The 27022-nt window shown below is 39.9% G+C and overlaps 1 protein-coding gene across 1 annotated transcript in view; it reads left to right on the forward strand.

The window, feature by feature from the left end:
• The window catches only part of prorp.L (protein only RNase P catalytic subunit L homeolog), a 41006-nt gene extending 14488 nt beyond the window's left edge, over positions 1–26518 (forward strand). The window contains exons 4-7 of the mRNA XM_018231153.2: positions 6283–6390; positions 22221–22369; positions 24117–24312; positions 24872–26518. Of these exons, the coding sequence (XP_018086642.1) occupies positions 6283–6390; positions 22221–22369; positions 24117–24312; positions 24872–25003 (585 nt within the window). The 3' untranslated portion in view covers positions 25004–26518. The remainder of the gene's footprint in view (positions 1–6282; positions 6391–22220; positions 22370–24116; positions 24313–24871) is intronic.
• Positions 26519–27022: the final 504 nt, after the last annotated feature.

A 27022-nucleotide genomic window follows, 5' to 3' on the forward strand; every position in this document is an offset into this window, starting at 1 on the left:
CTAAAATGTCACCGAAATTACTGATAAGAATGGCAGCATAAACTCAGATCATGTTCAGATACAGTAAAAGCCCTTGAGAAATGTAATTGACTCCAATAAACGTGGCTTATTGTAAATGAGATGCTAAAGGAAGTTTGGAGTTGCATTATGTAGTCCTATATCATAGCTATTTAATTACAGCTTTAAGGAAAGAGGTGCTCAGTTACCAAAGGTGGGAGGAGTTGGAAAAAAATAATGGCTAATAACTCCAAATTCTCCTTTTAATACAGTCATTATAAGAAGAAGGGGTATGGGCCATATGTGCTAATGGTCTGCAAAGCTATATGAGACTTAAAAGAGAACACTGTTAAAGGGAACGTTTTTATGCTCATCTTTAACCCACTTGCTCAGGATTGAAAAAAAAATCAGCTTCTATCTTTAGAAACCCTGTGCTGAACAGCAATGTAGCATTATTTTTAGCCCCATTCTGCATAACTTCATATAAATGCAAACACTCTGCCTAATGCATCTAAACCAGAGCTGTCCAGTTGTAGCTCCACAGGATTGATTTAGCCCACAGGGAATTATTAATGGCCCCAGGCTACCCCTAAGCTGTTTAATGTTCAGTATATGACACTATCATCTAAACATAATCCCCCCCCCAGAAAATGACAGTAAATTACAGTAAATCATATAGTCGACCAACTGCATGAAAACAAAGTTAAATGAACTTCTGATGAATCATGCAGCTTGTATGTATTATGTATGCCACATTTAAAGGGATGACAAGGGCACACTACAGGTATGGGACCTGTTATCCAGAATGCTTGGGACCTGGGGTTTTCTGGATAACGGATCTTTCCATAATTTGGGCTTCTTACCTGACACCAGAAATTAAACTCTTTTTTACCTCTATCATAATATTGCCTTTGAAAATTACATATAACTTTGCCATAAAGTATTTGCACAATGCTTTTACATTACCTGTCTAATGTAACTTTTAATGTACATTCATATATTAAAAAGTAGTTTTTTAGTGTCAGTATCACTTTAAGTATACTAAAAAAAATCATTTAAACATTAAATAAACCCAATAGGCTGGTTTTGCTTCCAATAAGGATTAATTATATCTGTTTGGATCAAGTACAAGTTACTGTTTTATTATTACAGAGAAAAAGGAAATTATTTTTAAAAATTTGGATATGGTTAAAATGAAGGCTATAGGAGACAACCTTTCTGTAATTTGGAACTTTCTGAATTACAGGTTTTCGTATAACAGATCCTATACCTGTACTAGGTGAAGAAGATGCTAATTTCTGTGCTTAAATTGGTGCTCTTAGTTCATCAATTTTAAAGGAAAACCAAAGCTCACTGACTACATGTTAACAGCACATCTACTTTTTCACAACTCCCCACCTAGCTTAATATGTATGGACTGATGCTATCCAGGAGCTTATACACAAATGCAAATGCCTTCTGTAGAGGAGATACCAAGGACATAAAGAGCCAATATGCAGCACTTACACCTTCTCTGTATGTACATTATAAATGTCCAGTGTTAGGTAGTTTGATGGTACTGAATAAAAAAAAAATACATGCATATATTTACTTTTTTTAACTTTGTAAAATATGATTATTTAAAGAGATAGGAGTAGTTGTTCCTATCCTATGGCCTTGTTTATTTTGAGTGTCCTAAATAAAGCATAATACAGCATATTGTTTTTTAAAGTCCCTTGTATGGGGTTTAGTACAATTATGTTAGGTGGCCTTAAAAATAATGTATTAGACGCTTTGCTTAATAGTTTATCCCTCGGTTAGTTGATAAGAAAAGTGTGTGTGTGTGCTCACTGGGTCCTTCCCACTCTATTAGACATTAATATTTAACACTGAAGGTTCCAGAGGTATATACCCCATTGTATTCGGCCTACGTTAAAAAAAAAAAGTCCAGTGGATTACTGTGAAACTGTGAAACCCCCTAAAGCTTCCAGTAGCCAAGACAGTGTACAGATCTATATGCCAGATTGGTTACACACTGCCTTCAAAGGGAATATGTTCCAGATGAATTAAATCGGTACTTTTGACTGTATTCTTTACGTGTGCTTGAAGAATTGTATAATATAGTTTCGTTTTGAAATGGTTTACTCCTTGGAAATTCTTTTTTTTGCCTTTATGAGTGCCTTCATTTCTTTATAATTGTGGGACTATTTCTCCTTTCTTTTTGACAAGCACCAGAAGACCCATCATCATTTACTCTTTATCTGAAGGGCTCTTGAATGTTTACTACACTGTTTGGCATGTCTGTGGCTAATTTTACATTAAGTGAAAAAGAAGGAGGCTTAACTAAAACAAAAAAAAACTATATGAATGTATGCAATCTGAACTAATATGACACACAATAGTAGAACATAAATGTTATTGGGGAATTTGAATTTAAATGTTTTTACTTCCTTGTCCTTTTTACATTCACCAGCAGGTGGCAGCAGAGAACATTAGAAACTACTGCCAATATTACTGTGTCTGTTTATATAGAGACATATTATATATGTGTATAATATACAAGAGCCATAAATATCCTGTATATTATATAGTGAATAAAGTACCCCCTCTTGTAAAATATAAGGATATTATAAGTTACAGAGGAGTTTCATGACCATATAAAAACACAAGGCCGAGTGTTTTTATACAGGTCATGGAACGCCGAGGTAACTTCCAATATCCTCATATTTTGCAACAGGGGGTACTTTATTATAATACACAAATTTCAGTGAGTCACGTGACAGAAATGACATCAGAACTCACCGTTTATAACTGATGACATCAGAACTCACCGTTTATAAGGATATAATTTGCAAGATATTCATAGCTTTTGTGTATTATATAGTGAATAAAGTACCCCCTCTTGTAAAATATAAGGATATTATAAGTTACCGAGGAGTTTCATGACCATATAAAAACACGAGGCCGAAGGCCGAGTGTTTTTATACAGGTCATGGAACTCCGAGGTAACTTCTAATATCCTCATATTTTGCAACTGGGGGTACTTTATTTATTATAATACACAAATTTCAGTGAGTCATGTGACAGAAATGACATCAGAACTCACCGTTTATAACTAATGACATCAGAACTCACCGTTTATAAGGATATAATTTACAAGCTATTCATAGCTTTTGTGTATTATATATAATACACAAAAGCTATGAATATCTTGCAAATTATATCCGTATAAACGGTGAGTTCTGATGTCATCAGTTATAAACGGTGAGTTCTGATGTCATTTCTGTCACATGACTCACTGAAATTTGTGTATTATAATAAAGTACCCCCTGTTGCAAAATATGAGGATATTGGAAGTTACCTCGGCGTTCCATGACCTGTATAAAAACACTCGGCCTTGTGTTTTTATATGGTCATGAAACTCCTCTGTAACTTATAATATCCTTATATTTTACAAGAGGGGGTACTTTATTCACTATATATAAAATATTAGGAAATTCCAATTTGAGTTTTTGTTAAATAAGAAACCATTCGAGTTGTGAGTTCATTTGAGGTATTTTGTGAGTTCATTTGAGGTATTAAAAACTGTAACATCCAATCTTTGATAAATAACGCCCTATATGTGATGTTAGTAGATGGTATATGGTCCAGTTTATACAATGGCTCATGGTGCAGGGGATGTATTCTGCAGCAGAGAACACCTAAACCTGTATGAGGAGACGATCAGTAGTTTAAATGAATCATGACTGGTAATAGGTGGTTTGCATTTAGCTAAGAGGTTCCTTAGAGGAAGGATCTGGGTTCTCCCCCACAAAAGTGGCAGCATAGAATATTCCCTCTAGGCCAGTTTTTTTCTCTTTTAAACATTTCTGTTGCCATTACTTGAATACTTGCATGTACCTAAATCCTGGTTAGTAGCTTGTGTTTCTCAGAACTACATGTACCTATCCTATTTCCTCAGTATTCCTGTGTGTCTTCCGTCAGATTAGTAATGTGCATATAAAGAGGTGACCTTAGCATGTTCTACTAGTTACGCACGAGACCTGCTGCTGGCACAGTTTCACATATGCACCTCCTTTACTTTTTGTTTTCTCAGGCTTCTTGGGTTTCCCCTTGTGTCCTATATTTCATGTCACATATTTAATACACGTTGGCTGTGGGCCCTACAGCAAAATACCTAAAAGGGTTGGTTCACCTTAAAGTTAACTTTAAGTATTTTACAAAATGGCCAGTTCTAACCAACTTATCAATTGGTCTTCATTATTTATTTTTTTATAGGATTTTGAATTACTTGCCTTGTTCTTCTGACTCTTTCCAGATTTCAAATGGGGGTCACAGACTCCATCTAAAACACCAATTTCTGTAAGGCTACAAATGTATTGTTATTGGTACTTTTTATTACTTACATTTCTATTCAGGCCCTCTCATAATCATATTCCAATCTCTTATTCAAATAAATTCAAATCCCCTAGCAAACAAATTGCTAAAAAGCCAAATAACTCAAAAACCACAAATAGTAAAATAAGGAAACCAATTGAAGATTGTCTCAGAATATCACTCTCTACGTCATATTAAAAGATATTTTTCATGGACATATACTGAAACTGCTTAGTAGTCAGTGCACCGCTGGCCCCCTATACCTTCAGGTCCCCTCAGCAGTTGCAGGGTCTGCTTCTTCTATGGGACCTAGCACTTGTTGCTGCCATTTCTGAGGGACAATGTTGGTTAAAAAAAAAACATGGTGATTTGCACTGCCTTTAGTAAATGAGCCCTATTGTCTGTCTTTTCCCAATAGCTCAGTTCATTTAATTTCCACAAGGAAACGTACCTTGCATAGCAGCACTTGCTGTTAGTAGGGGGATTCCGGGTAAGTCTTTTCCTCTATCATCCCCATGCAAATTCATCCTGCTTGCTGGTTACCTGCACTGAGCTGCTGGGGAGGAATTCCCCTTTTCTCTTCCTGTAATGACAAGGAAGGGTATGTATCTAGATCCACCAGCAGAACTGTGTATGCAGGTTAGTAAACATGATCGTTTATTGATGGCAACGGCGCCAGAAGGAAATAACTGAAATTCTTGTATTCGAGCAGATAAAGATGTGTGTGTGTACCCTGTAGAATGTGACTGTGCTGGTTAAATAAGCAGCAGCTACCCTGTGTCTCTTTAGCTGTTCCAGCCTAAAACTCCCAGTATCCATAGCCAACCCGTGTAGTGATTGTAGCTCAGTAGCTGGTGGAGAACCAATAAAATGGCAGAATCAGTGCAAATCTAAATACTTACTGGCTAAATACTCTGGCTGAGCTTATTGGCAGAAATGAAAAAAAGGTTGTGGTGGAGAAAGCCCTCTTCTGAGTCTAAAGGGGTTATTTATTGAGTTTTGGAGTAAAATTTTTTGGGTCAAATATCACATTTGCAGGTTAAAAAAAACCTCGAATTTCTTGAGATTTATTATACCCCGACCCTGGAAATAGCTTGAATCTGAAAATTACACTATCTTAAACCTGTCGAGGTCATGTAGGAGTCAATGGCAGAGGTCCCTTGAACCATTTGAAGATTTTAATAGCCTTCATGAAGTTTGAGTTTTTTAGCGGGCTTTGCTCGAAAATTCGATCAATTCATGTTTTTTCCTGCCGAAAACTCGATTAACTCGTTGATTTGAATTTTTCCCATTCAAGTTTTTTCTTAAATTAGAAACCATTTCAGTTGTGAGTTCATTTGGGTTAATTCGAGGTACAAAAACTCTTAACATTCGACCTTGGATAAATAACCCCCTTAATGTGCAACATCCATAAATCACCAAATCAGAACACACAAGGTTAAGGTTTTAAGGTCAGACATCCAACCAGGACCAAGGTTCAAAATAGGTTACAACTGTTAAGGATCAATGTTATTTATATCTAACAAAGGCTTTTTCATTTTGTGTGTTGGATCATAGTCACCCGATCAGAACACACATTTCAGTCTAAAAAATTTAAATTTTGGGGGGGGGGGGACTCTGCCTCAAGGCTTTTACTTATACCATTCCAATGCATACTCTGCATACCCCAGCGCTGGAACTAGGAGTAAGCAGACAGGCAAACAACTCTGCATCCCTAGTTATGATACTATGAATATTGTGAATTTGCTGCTGGCGAACACAGGTCTGCAAACTTATTGTATACCTTCCATCTGTAGACTATTTCCTTGAAGAAGTTTGCATAGAACGTATTAGTGCAAAGGGTCATTACATGTTAAAAAACAATGCAGTATTGTGGACACATTTTATGTTTGTTTTTTTAGCTTAAATAGTTGTTACCTTCTTTTACAGGAACTGCAGGAGTTTTGTCAGTTTGTGAAATCCCGTCCACCATATGACATTGTAGTTGATGGACTAAACGTGTCCTACCTTACCACTAAAGGACCTCGCTCTCAGACGGTGAGTTAAAAACTTAGTCCCACCAAATAAATTTAATAATGGTACTCTAGCTTTGGCACTAGCAGATCCAGTTCCTCTGGTACACTTCTGCAGTGACTGTTACTAGTAAGAATAAGGCCCAGCAAAACAATGCCTGAAATGGTTGGGAATAGTAGTGCACTCTCTCCACTGGTTGTTCTATAGCACAAGATCAACCCTATAACTATGTCCAGTTGTGTTAATGATATGAATTCATATCAACAAAAAAAACATTGTTACAAAGAAGCAAGCAGATCCGTAACTCAGAAACGATATCAACAAAGACCATTTTGATGACACCAGTGAAAGGGCAAGGAAAGTGATTTTCAATAAGAGGTGCCAATGTGTTAGGTACCCTCCAGAGAATTCAAATGCTTTATTTATTTTGACCCCAGGCTGGCACTTCTCATAAAAGTTAAAAAAAAAACACACACTGACCAGGGGTACTTTATCTCTAAGCACCACACTTGCTCACCAGTCTTATTGACTGGTCTTCCCATGGATCCCATAAGCCTTTATGGAATTTTTTTATTGATGTGGTGTATAAAATAAAAATATGCAAGGTATCCTAGAGTTACAGTAGCAAGGACTGATCTGGATGTATCTGACTATATGTTTCTTGGAATAAAGCATGATTGGCTTTGCCAGCTTTATGCATTTAATACAGTTTATTTCCACAGGGGGTTTACCATGTATGGTATATGTATGCAGTTTGAGGTGTCTTTATTGCTGCGGGTATAAAAACTGTTCTTTATATCACTGGAGTTTCTAAGTAGCATGGGTACCAGGGGGAAAAAGGTGGATTTCGAAAACGCTAATCCTACTTTTCCCATTACATTTCCATTATGCAACACTGTGGAATCAATTCTCACTCCCCATCATATTATTTGTCATTAAGGTATCTGTTTTTGATAATGCCATATGAAAGACAAAATTTAAAAACTGTCCTTTTGAAATTCACAATCTGTGGATAAAAGGACTTGAGTGCCACAGATCGTAGATTCTATGATCAGCAGCACTTTCGGGTTGGGGAGCAGAGGAGCAGTGGAGCAGCTTTTTAAGCTGCCTGCTCAGTCCCCACTCGTTCCCCAGCCCCCAGGCAGCAAGCAGAAGCGGAGAGCGAGTGGCCCCTGGGGCCCCAAGGCAGCAGCAGGCATGTGAAATCTATGTGTCCTGCTGCTGCCAGCACTTCCTGGACCTCCAGGGCTCCCCACCGGATCCAACGTTGAAGACCTCTCCTGGTTCCTGCACCCTCTCCAGTCCTCCTGAACAGATCCTCAGCCTGCCACCCCAGGTTAGTGTCAAACACACACTTATTACACAATTAAACACACACATACATTTTGGGGGGATCGGGGGGTCACACACAGTCACAGCACTCACACACTTTCACAAACACAAATGTGCAGATAACACACAATGTGCCAAGTACAGACACACATATGCACACTTACAATTTTGTGCCTTTTTTTATTGCATTGTCTATTTATTCTTATATAACAGTTTTATTGCCATTGCGAATAGCGTATTTGCTGACCACAGTGCTCAATACCTTTTATATGTTATTTTGGTGATTATGTAGCCATTTTATTGCATTTGCAGCTCTGCGTGGGTGTTGCTCACTTTGTTTCTGTCTGTAAAACCTATTTAGTAGCAAGTAGTCAGCACAATGATTATCAAATTCTATGAAGGCAGTGCACGTTACTTCAATGGCCACTTTCCATTGGAATCATCCAATGAAACAGCACCACCATATTTTTCTTATTTCTTAAAAGCCTTTAATTGTGCATGGGGGCATCACAGCAACGTTTCAGGCCTTGCGGCCTTTATCAAGCTTGATAAAAGGCCGGAAACGTTGCTGCTATATATCCATTTGGAGGTTTCTGTGCACCACAGAGTTTGGTAAATCTATTCATATTGGGCATCAAAGTAGGATGTTTTATGCTATGTTATGAAATGTGTGGCATATAATGGGGTAAAATGCAAGGATGAACTTGCAAATTGAAATTTTTGAGGTGATTTTTCAGAATTTTCATACATTTGTATAATTAGGTAATTAGGAGTAGAATGACATGGTTACCCATATTGGATTCAACAGAATCTGTACTTTGGTTTCTTGGGGTAAACCTACTGTTCCAGGATTTATTGGCTTTGGAATCCAAAGTACGCCACATTCTACTGTAGTGCTTTGATATTTGCTAATTTACTGCTGGGAGTTTTTGATCTATAAAAGCCTGAAATCTTCATAAAACTATACATTTCTTGTATTGGCACGTTCGAAATACTTTCCAAATTGAATTTTTGTGCATAAAAAAATATTTTTCAGTTATGAATCCCTATATTGTGAAAATTAATGGGGTTTTTTTGGCATTTAGAGCACTAAATCTTGTTCCAGAAGAAGTGGAAACAGAAAAAAATTCAGACACATTTAGAAACCTTAGGTTCTCCTGAAAGTAACAATAAACAAACTTAACCCCCCCCCCCCAGGAAATGCCCCTAAAATGAGAGAGCGCAAAATGTTCAAAAATACATGGAAATGGAATTATTTGATTAAAACGGGGTCTATGGGAGAAGACCTTGCCGTAATGCAGAGCTTTCTAGATAATGGGTTTCTGCATAACGGATCCCAGACCGGGAAAACACACCAAATCTCCGGATTTAGCAAGGCTCGGATTGTTTATATTGTATTCTAACCGTGCATGTCACAATTACATTTGGAGAACCCTTGAGCACTGGGACCTTGAACTATATTTAGAGGGCTGTGTTCAATTGGACATCTCTGCTATAGATAGTAGTAGGAACTAAAGCACAATGGAGTCCTCACCCAAATATAGATGGTACCATAGTATCTGGTTTAAGTGGTATCAGGAAATGGCGTGTGAGATTGAGAATGACTTCTGGAGGCTAACAATAACAGGCTATGCTACAGTGAGACAGTGTGAAATAGAATGCAATATACAATGCTGAGTTGCACAATGCTGTAGGATTTAACCAGAAATGTGACTCATTGTTACACATTGGTTGTGTTGCTGTAGTAACAGACTGCATTTTGTATGACGTGGGATTTGCTTCGGCTTTATTGTTGTAATGCAGGAGTGGCGTTACGCATATAACAAACACTACAAGGATTGCGCACAATAGGAATATTTCTAGGTCCAGCTACTGTCACGTCATTGCAGGGAATCCCTGCACACAATCATAGATCAGTTTCACATTCCTCTATATACATGTTCATACATGTTCATCTCAGGCTTTGCTTTTCCAAGAAGGTTCCTTACAATTACGATTGGGAATTTTGTCAGTCAGAAGCAGCACGCCGTTGATGCTATATTTCTTATGCAGTATCTCTACAGTGCCAACATTCCTCAGTACTTTACAGAAATTGTACGTCATTCACATCAGTCCCTGCCCCAGTGGAGCTTACAATCTAAGGTCTTATCAGGAGCCAAATAACCCTGGCTGTGGGCTATGAGAGGAAGTCAGAGTACCCAGAGAGTAAAGGGGATATAACAAGTGTATAACAAGTGTTTGTATCATAGCCAGCAGGTTTTGATCAGGAATATTGGAAAATGACTTATGCTTATTATAGGACTATACACTAGCCTCCCACTAGATCTGATCTTTCAGTAGACTTGGTCTGGGCCACTTTTATTTAATTGGGCTAACAATGTGTACAGACCAATTGGCCATTGATATTCTTGAGTATGTGTTTTGGACTGATTCATCAGTTCTACCTGTTTTAAAAATAGTTTTAGGGTGAAGACACAACTACTAGTAACAGCTACTTGTCACAGCTACAAAACAGACAACAGAGATAATTGGGATTGCTAAGACACTACGTGTGTTTTAGCTGAGGCAGTTCTCAGTATCGTCTATGGCAGGGTAGCAACGGAGCTACTAGTAGCAGCTACTTCTTGTGGCTACAAAGTGCCAAAAAAATATCCTGCCATAGACAATACTGACAAATGCCTCTGCTAAAACACACACTCATCTCCAGGCCATTAGTGAGGACTGGCAATCTGTGGATTGTAGCAAATGCTTGATGTAAGATGCCATAGACAGTCACTATTTAGTGAGCTGGTGGGGACTGTTTGTGTACTTGAAATTCCAGGGCCTCTTTTGAATTCCAGTCCAGACCTGGGACTGCCCCAACAAAACAGTACAATTTGGGCTGGTTTGTGTGTTTGACATTTAATAACCAAACTGTAAAATTGCAACAGCACCTGAGTAGCTGTCATACTCATCAACTGAGCACTGTAAAGATGGCAATACAGCGGTCAATAAAAGCTGCCAACAGACCAAGTTGGAAACTTATTGGCCAGTGTATGGGGTCCTTCAACGGCTTCCTTGACCGATATCTGGACAAAATCTGCCAGATGTTGACCAGGCAGGTTTTAAAAATACAGCCAGATCGAGGACCGCATTGGTTCATTGATGCTGTCTTCACTCCGACCGCTTGCATTCCTGGCCGGCATATCGGGGCAAGATCCGCTCACTTGACGACCTCAAAGGCATCGGAGTTCCACACAGCCATCTTCTGGGTCTTAGGTAAGCTGAGTGAAAAAGCGTTGTATGCGCAGTTCAAGGAAGATGGCTGCGTGGAACTCCGGTGCCTGAATCTGCACAGAGTTGTAAGTATAAAGTTAGGGGCATTTCCCCGTGGGGCAGCTAGGCTGGGGGGGAGGAGCGAGGAGGGTCTACATGGGGTGGGGGTAGAATTCTCCTTTAATATGGATGCTGATCTCTATTTATCTGACTTAAGCCTTGTGTACTTTCTGAGAATCAGCAACATTTATAATGAACAACAATAGTAGGAACTTGGTAAAGGAAATAGGCTGCTTAACAGAAAACGTGACAATGGAATTCAGATGATTCACCATAAGGAATACAGTTCAGCTAACTCAAAGGAAAGCCAGCTGTTGATATACTTTATACTAGATTTAGCAAGACTGGGTTTAATATGATGTGTGCAATTAATTACCTGTAGAACGATCCCACAAACTATTAAGCAACTGCACGTAAACAGCATCTCCATAGTGATATCAACAGCCATAAACCCTTCTCAGCAAGGCTTTTCCCATGTGGATTTCCGTGTTGCTGTAACAGGTACATTCTGTAGAAAAATTGTGTTTCTTGCTTATAGTTAGTTTTTTTTTTTTTTTTTTTTTTGCTATACCCTTGGTAAACTTGATATTATTTTGAAGATTCCAAATTCAATCAAGAAAAAGCTTTTAATGGCTTATAAAAAAAATGTTCTGTTTAGAGAAAGAAGACATTAAATAGGATTTTTTAAGTACAGCTACTATTTGTGTTCTGTTTTTTTTTTCTCTCTACGCCAATGTTTTTTACTGCGGATTTGATGCAAGCTGATTGGCCCAGAGTGATTTGGGTGCATGTTGATCATTTAAGGCTGCAAGGTACTCATGCAAATGGAGGACTAATATGCAGCCAGTGTCTTGCGCCAACAGAGACACCTTTGAGCTTTAGTCACTACAGGCCCAGATGCAAGTGTATTATCACAGTCCCGAGCGCTAATTTTCAAAGCATTTGCATTGCAAGCAAGGCCGCCATTAGAAATCACGGGCCCCGTAGAAGAAAACTTTTGGGGCCCCCTGGGCCCAACCAAAGCCACACCCCAGATCCTGCCCACGCCATACCACAGTTAAAACACCACACAGACATCGGCGCTAAAAAAGGTAACACACACAAGTTATAAAAAGCAATTGATGGTCAGGGCACCCATATAAGTTAAAAAAAACTGTGGCACCAGGGCCCCCCATACAAGTTAAAAAACATTGGGGCACCCCGAGCCGCGCACTAATTGGTCCATGGCCACGCCAATCCAAGGTAAAACCTCTTCACGTAGCCTGAAAGCCATTCAGTCATTGCGCAGTTTGGGAGAGAGAATTCAGTGCTGATTGGACAGAACTTACGTCAATCAGTAAGGGGCAGAAGAGGCAGCGGCTTTGGGGCGGTCAAGGGGGGCCCTATTTCAAAAAGTGCAGCACAGCCGGGCCCCCCTATGGGCCCGGTACCGGAGTACCCCCTGTGCCCCCCTGATGGCGGCCCTGATTGCAAGTATTCCAGTTCTGCTCATATTGCTTCAAGGCAGCCCTGAACTTACAAGGCTCTGCTACACTTTGTGCCTGCTGCTGCTCCTTAACTTGCACATGCAATGTAGGGGGAAGGAAATGGATCACTGCGAATACAGCTCTACTGAACCCATGAAACCCTGTATTCATGGAAGTGGTACAGACTGCCAAAAACATGGCAGGTTTAGCCTCTATTCTCAGCCATTGGAACATGCCAGCAATCAGCAGTGCTGGTCACTGCAATATCTTCTGTAAGGCAAGGACCAAACTGTGGAGTCGGCTTCTTTCCAGCAGGCATTGCACTTATACCTATTTTACTGGCATTGCAGACACTGATGTTATCGGGTTTTAGGAGTAAAAGGTGTGGACTGGGCTTTTGAACAAAACTTGATTTGTAAGTGAAAAAGTAATAAGAAGTCTAACGCAACTGCACTTGCCGAGAAATAATGTTTCAACTGTTCATCAATGTAACTTCTTCAATGCAACCGGTAGGGATTTCCCTGGTATTTTACACTCTTAGGGCAATGACAGCAGGGGCTGCTTTGTTGCCCACAAGAAATCTCGTCCGTCCGGAAAGTGGCGCTTCCATTGGATCTGTAGGGGCAAGTACAATGTATTTTTGGGGTGCTTTGTCTTCTGTAGGTGAAATGATTTACCACGCACAATTGTGTGCCCTCTGCAATTCAAGAAGTCTAACGCAACTGCACTTGCCGAGAAATAATGTTTCAACTGTTCATCAATGTAACTTCTTCAATGCAACCGGTAGGGATTTCCCTGGTATTTTACACTCTTAGGGCAATGACAGCAGGGGCTGCTTTGTTGCCCACAAGAAATCTCGTCCGTCCGGAAAGTGGCGCTTCCATTGGATCTGTAGGGGCAAGTACAATGTATTTTTGGGGTGCTTTGTCTTCTGTAGGTGAAATGATTTACCACGCACAATTGTGTGCCCTCTGCAATTCAATCCCAAATCCAATGACAGTTGTCCCATTGAACTTTTTCAGGCAGGTGTTTGCTGAAATTTAGCAAGGTGTGAAATTGTCATCCAATAATAATGGTGCCACGAAACTCATTGAGGCCAGGTCCGGATTGAGGATTAAAATTGGCCATGCCATTTCAGGTACACAGAGGCCCAATCAGCCCACACAGAGGCCCAAACAGCCCCCACCAGCCCACTAAATACTGTCTTTCTATGGCACCTTATAGCAGCCCCACAGATTGCTAGACCGGGCCTGATTGAGGCAATGTGTTAACTGGATATGGGAATTGCCAAACAGCTTGGGTATATTCCATTTACTTTATATTTGTCACTGTTAGATAATGTATCTCATAACCTGGATGGATGATAAGTCTTTTTTGCCATAGCAATTAGGTGCTACCCACAATGCATCATCTATATATATGGTGTACGTGTATATGTGATATATAGTTCCCAGCAAGCTCCCTGTCATGTATATCCACTGTATACTGTTGGTATGCTACATATTTATGTTTACAGTAAATGAGATGTGAAATTGGCTTGTTCTATATTTTATTGAAACTAAGTGGTTCCTCTAAAAATGAAATCAAGCTTCTCAAAAAGCCCCTTGAATATCAGGCTTTATTTCTAGCAAGTGAAGCCCTGGGATAATGAAATGAAACCTATGTTTCCAGGTTGCTGTGTATCTGTGTATGCCTGAGACCTGTGGTCTTCAAGATCTTTCATTAATAAGGAGCACCGTGCTTAAATGCTACTGGACATCTTCATTAACATAAAGTACAGTAATTTATTTCGATGTTATTATTTTTAAGAGCTTTCTGGATAATAGTTTCCAGATAATAGATCCCATATCTGTAAAAATAGGTTTGGAAGCATTTTGCAAACACTTAATTTTAACACAGTTACTTGCTCATAAAAGGTGTTGGTTTTAGTACTATGGTCCATTTACTATAGTACATCTAGCACTATTTAGGAAAGTTGTAAGGATTAACTTGTTTCTGCTCTTCAGGTAGAGCCTGAGCAGGTCTGATTGGGTGGACTTCATACCCCTAACTCCCCCCCCCTTTTTTTTTTTTACTGGCTCAGACCCATTACCCAGTCCTACCCACCACAGCATTCTCCAAAAACCCCATGCATTTTGGATTACTTAAACATAGCAGGACTGATTTTTTCTCTGATCTTGTGCAGTCAGCCCTGGGCTGGAATTAGGGCTAGGCAGAGTAGGCACGTGCCTAGGGCGCAAAGCTGGGGGGGGGCACCAGTCATGTACCTGCTCTGTCGCCTACCCCTTGTCCGGTCCCCTCTCTCCCCATCTTCTAGCACTTCGGCGCAGGCACGCACACCGATTGGCACTTATCAACGCACGCATGCGTGCCTGTGTCAATTCACGCATGCGTGTGATCAGCCGGCGCCACGGCCAACCAGGTTGCATAGGGCACCTGGCCGGTCTTGCACGGCTCGGAGTCAGCCATGCATTTACGTCTAGTCATTCAAACAAGGTAAAGCAGCACACCAAGTTAATGGAGATCAAAGTCCACTTAAGATTGTGCTACTGCTTCAAGTCCATAGCTTGGGGCAACACCCGCCACAATCCTTTTGATCAACAGCGCACACCAGGAATCGAGCAATCGATCTATACCTGGTGTGCTCTGCTGATCAAAAGGATTGTCTAATGATCTCCACTAGTGATGGGCAAATTTATTTGGCAGGAGCAAATTCGTGGCGAATATCCACAATTTGCCGCCGGCGAATAAATTCACAAATTTGCCACGACAATTCGCCAGCGTCAAAGTTTTTCAGATGCTGGCGACGGAAACAACACTGCCGACAATCCAGACGCCGGCTACGATTAACATACGCCCATTGATTTTAATGGGCATCGGCGTCAACTTTGATGCCGGCGCCCATTTTGACGATGGCGAATTGTTGGCAGCGTCAAAATCACCATTTTGCTAATTTTTCACCAGTTTTGTGGCGAATCGAAACGGAACTAATTCGCCCATCACTAATGTCCACACATTCGCCAAATCATGCCATTGTAGTAAACATTGGGGCATATTTATTATGCTGTGTAAAACCGAAAAAACTGTGTTAATAGCTTTGTAAAATAAACAGCAAATTTATCAAGGTGTGTTTTATTTTCACGCGAACGCAAGGTTTGACGCCATTATTTAACTTTTTTTTTTCCTGAGGAAGTCACTCAAAAAAAAAAACCTTAAAATTATTTCAGTTTTTTTACACTGCAAAGTCTGGTGACGTATGGTGTATTATCCCAACGTTTTTTACACCACATAATAAATATGCTCCATTGTGTCTTGCAATGACACCACACTTTTACCTGCCAAATCCCTCTGGAAGGAGGATATAAGGTACACTCGACACACCATCCAGTGCATTTGGGCCGCTTTGCTGCAGTTCTGGTGCCAGTGGAAACACATGCCAAAGCACTGTTAGAATTCAGTTTTTTTTTTCAATATTTAGGGCTTTTGGGTTTTTATATCTGAAACTTTTATAAAGTGTTACTTCATCTTTCAGCTTACTTTTACTTTATCCCCTGGCGGTTCTTAAGGAAGGAACGTGATAACAGAAACTATAATTTGAGTATTATAGAATCTGGAATAGTTACAAATATAAATACCAAGTCTTGTTCGTGAGGAAAGGGAAGAGGATTAGGTATACCAAGTGGCAGCAATTCCAGTTGCATAGAATGTGCAGTTCTTGGTTAGTACATTCCGCCACTAGGGGGCTTCCCAGTAAAAAAAAAAAAAAAAGCTAGTAATTTGAAGTTAAAAATAATGACATGCTTCTCGAGCATTGCAAATATGTGTATGTATATCTATTTATACAGCGTTACTTGTGCATGCAGTGCTGTAAGTCATGTATTTCTATATAAATTGAGTGAAATTTAAAAGGAGCCAGGGAAGCTTCCAGCAGTGTAACATTTTACAGACCAACAAAACTTGGGGGAAACAGGGTGTTAAAAAAAAAAATAATTAAATGGGTGCCACCAAATCTTTCCCCAACTGCCACTGGATCAGTTGCCTCTAACGGTGAGCGATTCTGTCTCGTTAGATTCGCAAAAGCGCTGAAAAACACATTGAAGTCAATAGGGGACAAAAACATTTTTCACTCCAAATGCATTTAAGTTAATGGTCGTTTTTTCTTGTGCTGACTTTTTTGTCTTGGTGACTTTTTGTCCAAATGCATTAAAGTCAATGGGCAGTTTTTCTTGCGGCAACTTTTTTATCGCAGCGAAAAGTTTTTTGCCAAATTTTCATTGAAAAATTTGCAGATGGCGAAATGCAGAATTTCACTGCGAATCCGAAAAAAAATGTGCTTATCACTAGTTTTCTCAACTGTTACACCACTGAAGGACAAGGACACCCAATTTGTTAATACCTATTAGTGGCAGTACAAAGAGGCCCTCTCTGAAACAAGCTGCTAATTTTATTTTGTCTGTCCCCTACCCTGGAACATTTAAATCCAGGTCCATTACTGCTGGCCTGGTGCAGCAATGTGGCAACTATAGACTATGTTTTCTCGTTGCTATACCCTTATACCCTAGCAAGCTGGCAGCAGTGTGAAAGCCAGAACAGAAGATACAGTAAATAGCAGAGGGCCCGAATAGTAAGATAAGCCATTAAAAAACAAGACTAAAGGTCCCCATAGAAGCAAAAATTTCTCTTGCCGAACGACCGATTTTAGCAAAGTCCGACCAATCCTTCGAAATTATTGTGCGGTTAGTGGGATTCGAACGATCGTACATCTTCAGCCAACATCTGTCAGAAAATTGATCGGCCAGGTTAAAAAAACTTTATCGGTCCCAGTGCAATCTATCTATGTTTGCAGGGCCAAGAAGGCAGATACCCTTTGTTTTCCTGGCAATATCACCTGAAATGGTCTTTTTAGTTGATGGACAATTCGTACGATCGTTTCGAGATAATCGTGGTCTCACGATGACGATCGGATCTTTTAAAAATCTTTACATCTATGGCCAGCTTTACTATAAAATGTAAGCCTCAAAGTCAATCTATTTTTATGTTGCTGGATAATCAAGTAGCATTTTCATCCTGGAAAGAAGCAGAAAAAAGGCTAGTAAATAAATAAAACAGGAACAACAGTTGAAAATTGGTCCATTTAAAATATACTAGATGTTCTTTTAAAGGTGACGTTCCCCTTTATTAACAGCAACACAGACTGATACTTCAACTGAGCATTGCATTGTGTTGGCATGATGGCTGTGACCTCTAAATACAGAGAGGTGGTGGAAACATTTCCCAGTGCTGCCCCACTGTCTCTCACATGGGACCCCTGCTGAGTTCAGCCCTCCTGATTTGAATTGTAAGTCTTAAACTGGCTTTCCTGTGTGGTCTCCCTGTCGCACAGCAGACCTGACCTATATTTGCATCTGTCTTGCCGCCTTCCGTCTTTTTACCCTGTACATTTTTACTGAGTGCTTTCCAATTTAGAACTGGCTTTCTAAATCTGGGACTGGAACCTCAGAAAGACTGAGCACACAATAAAATTCCATTGTTTATTGTTGTGTCTCCAATACCCCCATACATAAATAGGGGATGCCTAACCTGTTGCACTTCCAGCTGTTGCTGAACTACAATTAGCAAATCCCCAAACTCCCTTCAGTAAAGATTAATATATTTTTACTCCTATGAAATGCACACTCAAGTCATTGTGTGCATACGAGAGCACAGCAGTTCAGAGTCTGCTAAAAAAATAATATTACAGGTTTGGGACCTGTTATCCAGAATGCTTGGGACCTGGGGCTTTTCCGTATAATGGGTATTTCCATAATTTGGATCTTAATGGTTGTTCACCTTTGAGTTAACTTTTAGTATGATGTAGAGATTGATATTCTGAGACAATTTGCAATTGGGTTTTAATTTTTTTATTATTTCTGGTTTTTGAGTTATTTAGCTTTTTATTCAGCAGCTCTCCAGTTTGCAGTGTCAACAATCGGGTTGCTAGGGTCCAAAATATCCTAGCAACCATGCATTGATTTAAATGAGAATATGGAATATTAATAGGCGAGGGTTTAGAACAGAAAGATGAGTAATAAAAAGTAGCAATAACAAAAAATGTGTAGCTTTACAGCGCATTTGTTTTTAGACAGGGTCAGTGACCGCTTTTGAAAGCTGGAAAGAGTCAGGAGAAGAATAATTCATAAACTATGACAAATAAATAATGAGGACTGATTGAAAAGTTGCTTAGAATTGGCCATTCTATAGCATACTTGAAGTTAACCTGAAGGTGAACCACCCCTTTAAGTCTACTAGAAAATATGTAAACATTAAATAAACGCAATAGGCTGGTTTTGCTTCCATTAAGGATTAATTATATCTCAGTTGGGATCAAGTACAAGATACTGTTATTACAGAGAAAAAGCAGATAATTTTAAAACATTTCGATTATTTGGATAAAATGGCATCTATGAGAGACGGCCTTTCTATAATTTGGAGCTTTCTGGATAATGGGTTTCTATATAACGAATCTCATACCTGTACTAATAATAATAATCACTAGGGATGCACCAAATCCACTATTTTAGATTCGGCCGAATCCTTCGCAAAAGATTCAGCCGAAAACCGAACCAAATCCTAATTTGCATATGGGAAAACATTTTTTACTTTCTTGTTTTGTGACAAAAAGTAACACGATTTCCCTCCCCGTTCCTAATATGCATATGCAAATTAGGATTCCGTTCGGCAAGGCAGAAGGATTTGGCCAAATCCTGCCTGAATCCCAAACCGAATCCTGGATTTGGCGCATCCCTAATAATCACAAATAAAAATAATACTGATCCCAACTTTGGATGGTGCATTCAGGATAAGCATCTGTGTTTAATATATACAGCCATGATAATAGTAACAGCATTTTTGGATGGAGAAGGGGGACAGTGCTCCTGTAATGGGATATTTGCCCTGGGCCCAACAATGTTTTACAACAGTCCTGTCTGCAATAAAATGAAGAAACTCAAGACCCTATCACTTTAACAACTTTACCCCTGCTGGTGGCCCTGCATATGCTAGTCACCCTTGGCTAAACGATTAGGAATGTCAGGCAAAAATGAATTTAAAGGAGACAAATTGCATAAATTAAATAAAACCTGGAAACATAGAAATCTTATTGTCAGTGAGTAGGTTAAACACCACCAAGTCACACTGACCCCAGCAGTGTCAAAGCTTTGGTGGTTGAACCAGTGCACTCAACAAGTTGTGGTAGACACAGAAATAAATGTCTGTTAATAGCAAATAATTCACACAGCTAGACTGCAGGCTCCTACAGTGGGCAGTGGGTGTTTTCAAACATGTGCAAATGTACCCACCTACTTTTAAAAAAAGAAAAACTACAAAAAAACAAGAACATTTTTGCTCACAAGATATTGACCTGAGATTTTTTTTTTTATTTAACAGAGTAGTCAGGGCATTGGCACACAGCATGTCTGTTGCTCAAAGGTGGGTACAAAACACTGGAAAATACCCTTCAGCTGACACTAGTGGGTATTTTGAAGGGTATTTTGCAAAGTTTTGTTATCCACCCGTGAGTAAGAAATCACATGGGCCCAAAATGTGTGTTGCGCTATTGCTCTTATGGATATGCCACATATCATTTTAATTCAAAATCATTCTTTATGCACAGAAACATGTATCATGCTGGCTTGTGTATGGGTGATAATTTTCACTAGTCCTTTATTACCAGATAGTATTCCTCTATATATTTTGAATTATGCCCATTGACGCATATCTGCTAAACTATAGCTGTACATGTCACTATTTGGCAGTAAAACTGAGCAGCAGTATAGCTTTATCCAACAGGAATGAACTTTAATTAATGGTCACTGGCAACATCACCTAGACATTTCCGCCTCTCTGTAGATCCCAGTGCAGACATTCGCTATCAACTTGCAGGAGAAAATTCCATCACCGTAGCACCTGAATATGTCATGAATATGGTCTACAGCTGACCGCTTTGAACAGACAACCTACAGCTACTCCAATTAATTAAATGTAGGGGGGCTGCCATGTCATTGCTGTTGCACTGGAAAGTGCTGATGGTTCACCTTTGGTAAATGGCCGTTTTGGCCATTTATTAAAGTATCAATTTTAACAAAAAATCCTTGGCACATGACCTTGTAATTAGAAAGTCTCACCAGTTTATACATGGGGTCCGAGATGCCCAGGCCTACAACTCAAGGTGGAGGTATCATACCAAGGAAAGAAACGGCAGGCGCTCACAGATCCCATGGACAAGCAAAGTAAACTTTATTCGGCAAATAATAGACCTAGCCTTATGCATTTCGTGCACTTAGGCACATAAGCATAGGCTGGATTTATTAAATTCAGCCTATTTATTAAAGTAGCTTGGTCCCTGAGAACCTGCCCTGAATAATCCCCATGGACTGCCATCAGCAGCCTGGTTCTCTATGTAATAAAAATCTGCAACATTCTACCAGGTCAGTAGCAATCAATCTGCAGATGGTATTTACTAGGTACCTGTTTGAAATCAGACATCTGATTAGTTGCTAGACTAGCGGCAAACCTGGATTTTATTTTTAATACAGCCCAGTTGGTTACCTTCAATGTAGTATGTGTATGATGCTCCATGGGGTTTGGAATCAGACAAGTCAGACCTATAAAATAAACGTGGAGGGTGCCATATTTAAAACTACCATTTATAAGGCATGGTACAGCAGCCCCATGCTTTGATAAAAACTCTCTGGGAAAAACTTATTTGGGTGCCCTTTAAGTTAGAATTTCCCGTTATTTGGTTTGAGACCCCCCTTCTCAAAAAAAAAATAGATTTAAAAAATTAAACTATATGGTTTTACTCATCCTAGAACATACATGCTGCATTTCCATTGCACATCTGAAACTTTAAAGGGCACAACCATTTGCAGAATAGCCCCCAGCTAATAACAGTCTCCTCAGACTGACTAAAGATTCTTACTGATTTTTCTCACTGGTTTGCACATTTCTCATGCTGTACGTTTCTTTAACAGAGCTACAAACGGTTGGCTCAGTGCCCTGACACGGGAAGTGCTGTACTGTGAGAACCTGGTATATACGCACACAGGCTGCATATGGGGTTTCCCCCGGATTTGCCAGAGCGCTCACTGTGCTGCCCAGACTACGCTGACAGTAATGAGAGCCTTATTCTGAAATGGCTTGCTAGTAATCTGTGTTCACAGGGAACATCTTGCAACACTGACTTGTTTCTGTCACACAGACAATGGGCCAAACATACACGTGAGCAGAATTCCCAGTGAAATGCTTGTGCTGAATGCAAAGAAATATTGTTTTTCTATCATATTGCATTAGCTAAAAATGGTTTAATTGTGAAGTATATTCGTTCAGTCTAACAGTAAATTTATCTTGAGGAGAAGGGGGAGCTGCTCCTGGTGCCCCATTGTAAGGTTACTGTAAAACATTGCAGAATATATAATAAAAGATCTAACAATTATCAGTGCATGCTTGAAATTGGGCAGACAAAGGCCTGTAATATCACTTGATACTGCATCCTAACAGGCTTATATAACGAAGAATAGTTGCTTTCTGAATTTATGTTGTTAGGCCATTTACCGCATGATGTCACAGTACTTTCTCTATCTTCTGGGGTTCAGCCACATAACCTCCTTGGTGATATGAACATGGTCACCCCTGCAATTCCGCTTATGTTTAAACTGTCTGTAATTAATGTTTGCCTCTTCTACCTTACTGCATCCATATCAGCTCCTGGACGTTGTAAGCAGCCTGTCTTCTGGGGGGAAGCGAGTACTTGTGCTGGGAAGGAAGCACATGCTGCAAGAATCCCGAATATGGTTGAGGCACCACATGAATCTGCTTCAGCAAAGGGCCGACTGCTTCTTCCTTGATAACATGTGAGTAATATTTACTGAAAAGCATTGGCCAGCAAAACTGTGCCACTCCTGCTGCAGTTGTATAACATGTTCCTTGTTTGTTCTTCTGAGGGGAAATTGAGTTCCTCGTGGGCTTTAATCATTCATTAAATCAGGCATTTCTGTGCAAACAGACAGCACGTGTCCTATTGAGGTGAATATGAAGTGCTGATCCTTGTTCTAGTTGGTACTGGCAAAATAAAATCAGTCAATAGAGCTGTACAGACAGCGGATATATTTGACAACTGAAAACTGAGTTTCTGCCAGTGCTGGTGGAATGGTTACTGTGTTTGAGTAAATTGTTGCTAAGCGGTCCACAACTTATGTTAGTACTTCTCCACTAAATGCTTAAAAGTGGTCCAGATCATGGGGGCCCATGCAGACCTATCAGGAGAGGATAAACACAAGTTTCTAGGTGCATATTAGCAGACCTGTTTGGGGTGGGGTTTCGTAGCAAGCATCACTGGTTTAGTTTGTGCAGATCAGAGGCATGTCTAAATCTGCCCTGGGTATGTTGGGAGGTATAAGGAACTACACATGCAAATGTTTCCTTGTCTTGATAAAAGTTATGGCATGTGTATCTTAGGGAAGGACACTTGGCCTTGTAGTTTCCTGGTTACTTTGCCACTTGAAGAAAATCAGAGAGCAAAGGTTAATTCCTTCTCCCATCTGGCACTTAAACTGAATAATTCTTCCGGTTTTCATGCTATTGAAACATTGATGTATCTGCCTCTTGATATGATTGTTTATTTAACATGACTGCCTTCCCTACACCTAAAAGCCCTGACAAACTTTTCTTTTCCTTGTGAGATTACAAAATATTACAAAATATTCCAGGGAGTGTCCAACTGTATGTGCAACCCTTCATCATGAACATGCGGCTGTTCGGGTCGCCATCAAAAATGATGGTGCCCCATACAACTTGGTTAGTAGGGACTTCTCCCATGCCTGCCCCCATCTAAATAACACAGGGTCACTTATAATGCATTTAACTGGGTTATACTTCTTTCTTGTGTCAGGGTCACTGTAGGTGACTGTGGGGGGGGGGCAGGCAGGGGTATGCTAATTGGCAGGTAAAGGGGCAGCAAGTTAGAGGTCAAGGAAGGTGCTCCTCACTGGGGGTGCCGGTTTATTAGGTACCCCCAATAGCTATGGTCTGCTATCCTTGGACCCTGAGCTGGCAATACTGTTCTCTGAAAAACGCACCGGCCCTGGCCCGGCCCTTCTTCTAATACATAGTAACATAGTAAGTTAGGTTGACAAAAGACACACGTCCATCAAGTTCAAACTTTTTACTTTTTTTAACTTGCCTAACTGCCATTTGTTAATGCCACACCATCATCTTTTAATTTGGTATATTACTGCGTATGGACTGTTTGCATGTGCAGTACTGTCTTCTTGCAAATCGGTGCAGTATAATAGAAAATGTAAATGTACTGCTCTTGTGCCTACCAGGACCTCAATAAGGAGTTCTTGGGAAATTCTAGAAGATGGCAGCGCAGTTTTCGTTTAGTTATCCCAAAAAGTTAACCAAGGTTAGCCACTAAAATCCTCTGTCAATAGTCATCTGGCAGCAGCACATTGAAAGAAAGGGGTTCAAAATGACACAGTTCCAAAATATCAAGTACCGACAGAAATCGTTTTTACGTTTTGATAGGAACCTTTGACATAATTTAATTTCATGATTACTGTCTAATTACTCGGCTCTTTTTTCCCTTTTTGTCTGTAGATCAGAAGATGACCCCTTCCTGCTCTATGCTAGTTTAAACTCTGGCATTCACTGCCGCTTTTTGACCAGGGACCTTATGCGAGACCACAAATCCTGTTTGCCCAATGCTCAAACCAGGCGGCTTTTCTTCAAATGGCAGAGAGGGCATCAGCTGGTGCTCCCCTTTTACACACCCGGGAACAAAGTTCACTTGCAGGTAGCAAATATTTTTCTCCTAAAATCTAAGTATTATTTAAAGGGAAATGCAGAATTAGATTATGTGCATTATATACAAAAATCACAAAACATTTGAACCTACTAGAAATAAACATACAAATTATAACCTTTGTTCAGACCATAGGGAGCCACGGTATTGAGACTGTATCCACCATACTTCACACTTCCTAAGAAGGAGCTCCCTATTACCCCCTCTCTTAGGTAGGGGTACCATCTCCAAGACCATAAACCTAAGCCAATTCTCATTATGTCCATTTTCTATGAAATGTCTAGCTACAGGCAGCTTCATGTTACCCCCCTGATAAGTAGACCCATTTTCAGAAATACATTGTTACAGGTTACTGTGTTATATAGTTTTACTTTAACAAGAACAGTGTTTAAAATAGAAACCGAGAATTTGGGTCAGATAAAATCACATTGCTCAGCTCCTTGCTCACCTAAAATTCTCAGATGTATGAATTGTGTTTGCAGATCTCTGACTGGTTTGTTCCATTTTTCTGCTCATAACCAATTCTCTTTCCTATTTCCTTCCCACGCAGCCAATAATGTGCTACGACACCATAATGCAGAGAACGGACTTCTCCTGGCACATTCCATATGATAAGATGGGGGTGGACAGAGCTTCTTTTGAGGTGCCCAAGACGTGGTTGTGTTTGCAGAAGAAGCACTAACAAGATTGCTGAGCCCAGTCTCCAATGGCATCTACTGGAGACCCTAACCCTAACCCTAGAACCGTATACCTTTTTGCATTGTTAACTTTCATTTACTGTTGGACAAAATGTACTAAAACCCCTTCTGTGTTTGTAGTGAATACATTTTGTATTATTTACAAATCTTTATGCAAAGGTTTCAGACTCTCAGCAATTATTTACTTGCTACCCCATACTGTGTAACCTAAAGGGCCACTTGTAGAGGTGTCACCTAACCCCCTGCAATGAGGGAGTAAAATGATAAATTCTGGACATAAAAACATGTATATTTTTTTTATATTTTAAAAATGTGAATTATTTTTTGTTTTCCCCACTCTCATGTTACCCAGTAGCAGCTCAATGAGCCAGAGTGCTGCTTTTCTGTTTGATACATTAGTTAATACATTGCTTAGCAGCAGCTTCAAGCCCTACTGAGCATGCTCCTTAAGATATGACTTAATGTATTACATAGTACATAGCTTATATAGCAGGGAGGAAATCCATCTTTTTGAAAAACTAAATAATATAAAATGAAAAGCAACTGCAACTGGGCAAAGTCTTTATTTCTGAAATACCTCTTGAAAATGAGCTGGGTGAATGTGAACTGCCCCTTTCACGTATAATGAAAGTTCCAATCCAAGGACTTTAATGACTTACCTAATAACCCGAGCCAGTGCTCCTGTTTGCAGAAAACTGCACTGGCCCAGGCACTAGCCAGCGAGTGATCCTCTTCCTTCACCCGGGCTAGCAGAACGGCTTTTTGTTCTACTGTGCTTGAATCGGCAGTGGATTCTGAAGAAACAAGAAAGGAGGAAGTGGATCAGTCGCTGCCTAGTGCCCCAGGCCAGTGCAGTTTTCTTCTAACAGGAGCTCCGGCCCCGGGGTATCAGGTAAGTCATTACAATCCTTGGGGGTGCCCTAACATTTGCCACCCCCCTTGGATTGGAACTTTCCTTCTGCTTTAAATGCTATTACTACATTTTCAGTAAAATGTAATGTTCATGGGTTATTCTGCTCAGTGAGCTGTATTTATTCAGGTTTCTATTTGAGCATAGTTTCCATGTGCAGAGATCATCGCTCTAAATCACAAGTTCCCTTTATGTAAATCAGCATGCAATAAACACCACAGATGATCTATAAGTAAGTGTTTCCATATTTTGATAGAAATGTAAGATATTAGTTGCCTTATAAATGTCACTTCAAACAGGAAGTGATTAGGCCTTTATTGCTTCCTACAGTACCTAGACATAATACAACAGTAATGGAAGACTATATGCAATGGGTAATCTTTTACCAAAGGGCCACTATACCTTTAAATGTTCTTATAGAATTAAGCATGAGAATAACTGTGCTGACACAATTTGTATGTCCTCTTTCTGGACAGGTTGTGACAGAATCATTTTATTCTGCCCAGTTGTACTCCCAAAAGTTTAAAATGTGTTTTATCACAGTCACAATCTAACATTTTTTGTATTTTTTTGGCGTTTGACCCATGTTCAAACAACAGTAACAGAGATAAATAACAAATAAATGCAATATATGCAGGCCCAGAGCTAGAGGTAGGCAGAAGAGGCACATGGCCCAATTATGAGGAACGTACCACTTCTGTTTAGGGTTCTGTGGGATTGCTTTTACTTAAAGGGAACCCGTCAACCAAAAAAATTATTCCAAATCCTTTTTTATCATGTTAGTTAAGCAAAATAAACTTTAATTACATTGTATAAATTATTTGAATCTTCTTTACATCAGTCAGGGGAATTCATAATTATATCCAGCAGGCAGGAGCCATTTTGTGGACACTGTTATTAAGACAAGCCTTGCATCATCTCAGAATCTTGTTTGTGCACCAGAATGGGGGACCCAATGTCCATCCCCATGCCCTGGCTACACAATTAAATGGTGAAGAGAACTGGTGGAATGTGGGGAGAGCAGTGACATGTAGGAAGTGCTGAATGGAAAATGAATGTAATTGCTTGCCCCGCCTCTATTCCTAGGCATAGA

Source organism: Xenopus laevis, chromosome 8L, assembly GCF_017654675.1.
Source record: "Xenopus laevis strain J_2021 chromosome 8L, Xenopus_laevis_v10.1, whole genome shotgun sequence".
Taxonomy (NCBI): Eukaryota; Metazoa; Chordata; class Amphibia; order Anura; family Pipidae; genus Xenopus; species Xenopus laevis.